We start from the raw sequence: 5,000 nt of genomic DNA on the forward strand, positions 1-5,000 counted from the left end.
GGTGTTTTAACAGCGGCATGTTTTTGATGATGAGACGCAGAGACACGTCCGTGATGTCCAACCCCGAGAGACGCAGATCCAGAACGTTCCGCAGCTTACTCCGAGTGTCCATCTGACCTGAAACACACACACACACACACCGTGTATTATATTACACCACAGCGCTGCTGAATTCTGCACTCTGATTGGTCAGAAGGTGTTGATTAGTTCTCTATAACAGCAGCTCTGACAGTAGCGCAGGTTTATATTAATGCGCTCGCTCTGATACTTTATCGTTTCTATAGCAACAGTTCGTGTACAGCTCATAATAAACAGATTAAAATCATTGATATGGTGAAGTTTTCTTAAAGTAAGGAGAAATGTGTGTAACATTGATGGAAGGAGTCTCCAGTGTCAGCGCTTTGTAACAGTCTGACAGCTTCAGGACAGAGGAGTTTACGCGGTTTCTCGGTAACATGACGAGCTGGCGATGTGAGAGGCGTTAAAGGTAACTGTAAACGGATAAAAAAGTACGATGTGTCGTTCTTAAGAAATAAAAACGTAATCGTTGATAAACTGCAGTGGTGTAAGAGGAATAAAACACTTGGGTTAGTGGCAGTAACTGCGCTTCATCACACTCGTTTCTGATTGGCTGCAACAATCTCTGAAGCTCCGCAATACTTTGAAGTTTAACAAGGCGTTACATAACACACTGCCATTAGACGGGGGAATCCTCTCTTCTGATTGGCCGGCCAGTGTGCATACAGTAGAGTCTGTTATGTAACACGTAACCATGACGATGAGGAGTAACAGTATTTACACTTCACTATTATGTTTACATGAACCATAGCGTGTTTATGTGTTCGTGTGTGTGTGTGTGTGTGTGTTCGTGTTTATATGTTTATGTGTGTTCGTGTGTGTGTGTGTGTGTGTGTGTGTGCGCACGTGTGTGTGTGTTCGTGTGTGTGTGTGTGTGTTCGTGTTTATGTTTATGTGTGTGTGTGTGTGTTCATGTTTGTGTGTGTGTGTGTGTTCGTGTTTATGTGTGTGTTTGTGTGTGTGTGTGTGTGTGTTCGTGTTTATATGTTTATGTGTGTGTGTGTGTGTGTGTGTGTTCGTGTTTATATGTTTATGTGTGTGTGTGTGTGTGTGTGTTCGTGTTTACATGTTTGTGTGTGTGTGTGTGTGTGTTCGTGTTTACATGTTTATGTGTGTGTGTGTTCGTGTTTATATGTTTGTGTGTGTGTGTGTGTGTGTGTGTTCGTGTTTACATGTTTGTGTGTGTGTGTGTGTGTGTGTTCGTGTTTATATGTTTATGTGTGTGTGTGTGTGTGTGTTCGTGTTTATATGTTTGTGTGTGTGTGTGTGTGTGTGTGTGTGTTCGTGTTTACATGTTTGTGTGTTTGTGTGTGTGTGTTCGTGTTTATATGTTTATGTGTGTGTGTGTGTGTGTGTGTTCGTGTTTATATGTTTATGTGTGTGTGTGTGTTCGTGTTTATATGTTTGTGTGTGTGTGTGTTTGTGTGTGTGTGTGTGTGTTTGTGTGTGTGTGTGTGTTCGTGTTTATATGTTTATGTGTGTGTGTGTTCGTGTTTATATGTTTGTGTGTGTGTGTGTGTGTGTGTGTGTTCGTGTTTACATGTTTATGTGTGTGTGTGTTCGTGTTTATATGTTTATGTGTGTGTGTGTGTGTTCGTGTTTATATGTTTGTGTGTGTGTGTGTTTGTGTGTGTGTGTTTGTGTGTGTGTGTGTGTTCGTGTTTATATGTTTGTGTGTGTGTGTGTGTGTGTGTGTGTTCGTGTTTATATGTTTATGTGTGTGTGTGTGTGTGTGTTCGTGTTTATATGTTTGTGTGTGTGTGTGTGTGTGTGTGTGTGTTCGTGTTTATATGTTTATGTGTGTGTGTGTGTGTGTGTGTTCGCGTGTGTGTGTGTGTTCGTGTTTATATGTTTATGTGTGTGTGTGTGTGTGTGTGTGTTCGTGTTTATATGTTTGTGTGTGTGTGTGTGTGTGTGTGTTCGTGTTTATATGTTTATGTGTGTGTGTGTGTGTGTGTGTGTTCGTGTGTGTGTGTGTGTGTGTGTGTGTGTGTGTTACCTGGCCTGTTGTCTGTCGGTGGAGACAGCAGGTCTTTAATCTGTGTATCTCTCAGTCCTTCCACCCACTGCAGGTCCAGAGAGCGCAGAAGAGGACAACTGGACGTACAGAGAGCGGAGACAGCCGCCCAGGAACAACCGGACAGGATCAACACACGCAGACCTGCGCGCACACACACACACACACACACAGACACACACAGTCAGTATATACACACACCTGTAAAGCACATTCAGTGTTGTTCTGTGATAAACAGGTGTGTGATGGTTCTAACATTCGCGTTATACAGATGTTGTGTTGTTGCTAAGCGATCTCCCTGGATACGATGTTAAGACAAGGAGCAAGGAAGTGAACATCGAGCGAGGTGTGTCACTCACACACACACACACACACACACACACACACCGGGCAGTCTGTTGATGAGCCAGCTCAGCTGCTTCTTGGAGATGTTGGTCCAGCTGAGGTCCAGCATGATTGGCTGTCTCCGGATTATTCCACTCAGCATCAGAGGGGTGATGGATTTACAGCGGCTCACGTTGATCTTCGTCCACAGATGCTTATCGCAGCACCTACACACACACACACACACACACACACACACACACACCAGTTATTATAATCCGATGTTAATAACGTGTACGGTACAGCCTCGGTGTTAATGTTCCCTCACCAGCGGTTCCAGGTGCGACACACCCGCATGCACACACACAGCTCACGGTGACTCAGGTGACTGAAAATGGCCAACCAGACTTCACGCTGCACCACGTGGCTCCGCCCATCGGCCAGCGGCAGCCTATCAGGAGGAGGGCAGATGGGGGGAGGGCGGATCACGTGACGCTCCATCTGAACACATTTGGGTGGTGAGCGGGGGGGCGGCGGGCGGATGGGCGGGGGGATACGGTTCAGACCCAATGGTACGATCTGAGACGGGTAAAAATGGCGCAACTCCCATGATGCACCTGCACACACACACACACACACACACACACACACACACACCATTATTCCGATAATTCTGCACACACAGTCAGCCATGATGAATTAAAATATCACATGGCGTGTAAGGTTCTTGCCGTTCATCTCGCGGGCCCGCAGGTGCGCTCTCTCTCCGTTCTCTCCGTTCCGGAAGTTTTTCTTGTCGTTCTCGTCGTTCTCGCTGTCGTCAGGCTGCAGGTTCTCGTTAGCGAGCGAGTGATCGTTCCGTCCCGTCCTCCTGCGCTGCGCTCGTTTAGCCCGCTGTGCTCTCTGCACTCGCTCCTGCAGCTCGCTGCCTTCATCCTCCTCCTCCTCCTCCTTCACAAACTGATACAGAGGAGTAAAGTCAGCATCAGGGACAGAGAACGTCGTAACGTAAAGCGACATCGAGATAAAACACACTCGGGTACCTTGTTTGTGTCGTCCTCGTCCTCGTCCCTCTCCTCCTCCTGTTTCCTCACAGACGCAAACTCTTTCCTGTTTGTGCCGCGTGATGGCTGTTTGTTCTCCTCTTCTTTCTCCTCCTCTGCCTCTGACTGCTCCTCCTCCTCCATCTTCATCGAGGACATCTTCGGCAGTAACGACTCCTCCGGCTTCCACGGCTTCTTCAGCTGCACCGAGACGAGCGATTTAGGCAATACATCTTCCAGAACTGGTACACAACAAAGTGTAAAGGGGCTACAGGGTAGGGGATAGGGGGTAGAGGGTACAGGGTAGGGGGGTAGGGAGTAGTGTGTAAGGGGTAGGGAGTATGGTGTAGGAAGTAGAGAGTAGAGGGTAGGGTGTAGGGAGTAAGGTGTAAGGGGTAGTGAGTATGGTGTAGGGGTAGAAGGTAGGGTGTAGGGAGTATAGTGAAGGAAGTAGAGAGTAGGAAGTATGGCATAGTGAGTAGGGGGCAGGGAGTAGTGTGTATGGGGTAGGGAGTAGGAGGTAGGAATAGGGTGTAGGGAGTATGGAGTAGGGTGTAGGGAGTAGTGTCTATGTGGTAGGGTGTAGGGACTATGGTATAGGAAGTAGGGAGTAGGAAGTAAGGTGTAGGGAGTAGGGACTACAAGGTAGAGTGTAGGGGTAGAGAGTATAGTGTAGGGGATAGGGTGTAGGGTGTAGAAGGTAGGGAGTATGGTGAAGGAAGTAGAGTGTAGGGGGTAGAGGGTAGGGACTAGGGGGTAGGGGGTAGGGAGTACGGTGTAGGGGGTAGAGGGTAGGGACTAGGGGGTAGGGGGTAACTGACCACCCAGACGTTGACGTTACCTTCTTCTTTGCACTAGCGTCCTCTTCCTCATCGTCATCATCAAACAGTTTCTTCTTCTTCCTGAGGAAGTTGGGCATGTCGGGTCGGGGGCGGGGCACGTCTCTGGGCAGCAGCAGCGTGGGCGTGTCCTCACAGGGCATCCTGGGGGCGTCGTCCCTCTCGGCCCGCCTGCGCTCGCCTTCGTCCTTGCCGTCCCGCGTGGATTTCTGCTCCCGCAGCAGCGAGCCCGGCAGGTTGGACGCGTACTTAAATCCTGGGCCTCGTTTTTGCTTGCAGGCCAAGAGGACGAGACGAGACGAGACGACTTTATACCTCACGCACTTAATCGCCACTTCATTCCTCACTCACTTACATCAACATACCACTGTTGCTATGGCGACACACTCTGATCAGCTTTTAATTACAACATATAATAAATAATCTATAATAAAGCATCACACTGATCGCTCTTCTGAAACTCACTTTCCCAGTCTTCCCTGCGTAGTTACATTTGGGACACTCCCAGCAGTTAGGGAGCTCGTCGTTCACTACCCCTGCTGCGTCCTTCACCTGAGGGACAGAGAGAGGGAGAGAGAGGGAGAGAGAGAAAGGGAGAGAGAAAGGGAGAGAGAGGGAGAGAGAGAGGGAGAGAGATAAAACATTATTTATTATTTATTTACGAGGAAGCAGTGTTTAGGACGCAGCCGGTAGGGTACA

At 48.4% G+C, this 5,000-nt stretch overlaps 1 protein-coding gene across 6 annotated transcripts in view; it reads right to left on the reverse strand.

Annotated features, from left to right (window-relative positions):
• Window positions 1-5,000, reverse strand: part of kdm2ba (lysine (K)-specific demethylase 2Ba) — a 21,715-nt gene that overhangs the window by 7,087 nt on the left and 9,628 nt on the right. For 5 of the 6 annotated variants that reach the window (XM_053236194.1, XM_053236192.1, XM_053236197.1 and 2 more), the window contains 8 exons: window positions 4,766-4,853; window positions 4,304-4,581; window positions 3,463-3,663; window positions 3,151-3,379; window positions 2,748-3,036; window positions 2,483-2,646; window positions 2,078-2,239; window positions 1-117 (listed from right to left, as the gene is read on the reverse strand). The exon at window positions 1-117 is cut by the window's left edge and continues 102 nt beyond it. In XM_053236194.1, the coding sequence (XP_053092169.1) occupies window positions 1-117; window positions 2,078-2,239; window positions 2,483-2,646; window positions 2,748-3,036; window positions 3,151-3,379; window positions 3,463-3,663; window positions 4,304-4,581; window positions 4,766-4,853 (1,528 nt within the window). The remainder of the gene's footprint in view (window positions 118-2,077; window positions 2,240-2,482; window positions 2,647-2,747; window positions 3,037-3,150; window positions 3,380-3,462; window positions 3,664-4,303; window positions 4,582-4,765; window positions 4,854-5,000) is intronic. The other variant, XM_053236193.1, reaches the window with a different exon arrangement.

This window comes from Pangasianodon hypophthalmus, chromosome 8, assembly GCF_027358585.1.
Source record: "Pangasianodon hypophthalmus isolate fPanHyp1 chromosome 8, fPanHyp1.pri, whole genome shotgun sequence".
NCBI classification, from domain to species: Eukaryota; Metazoa; Chordata; class Actinopteri; order Siluriformes; family Pangasiidae; genus Pangasianodon; species Pangasianodon hypophthalmus.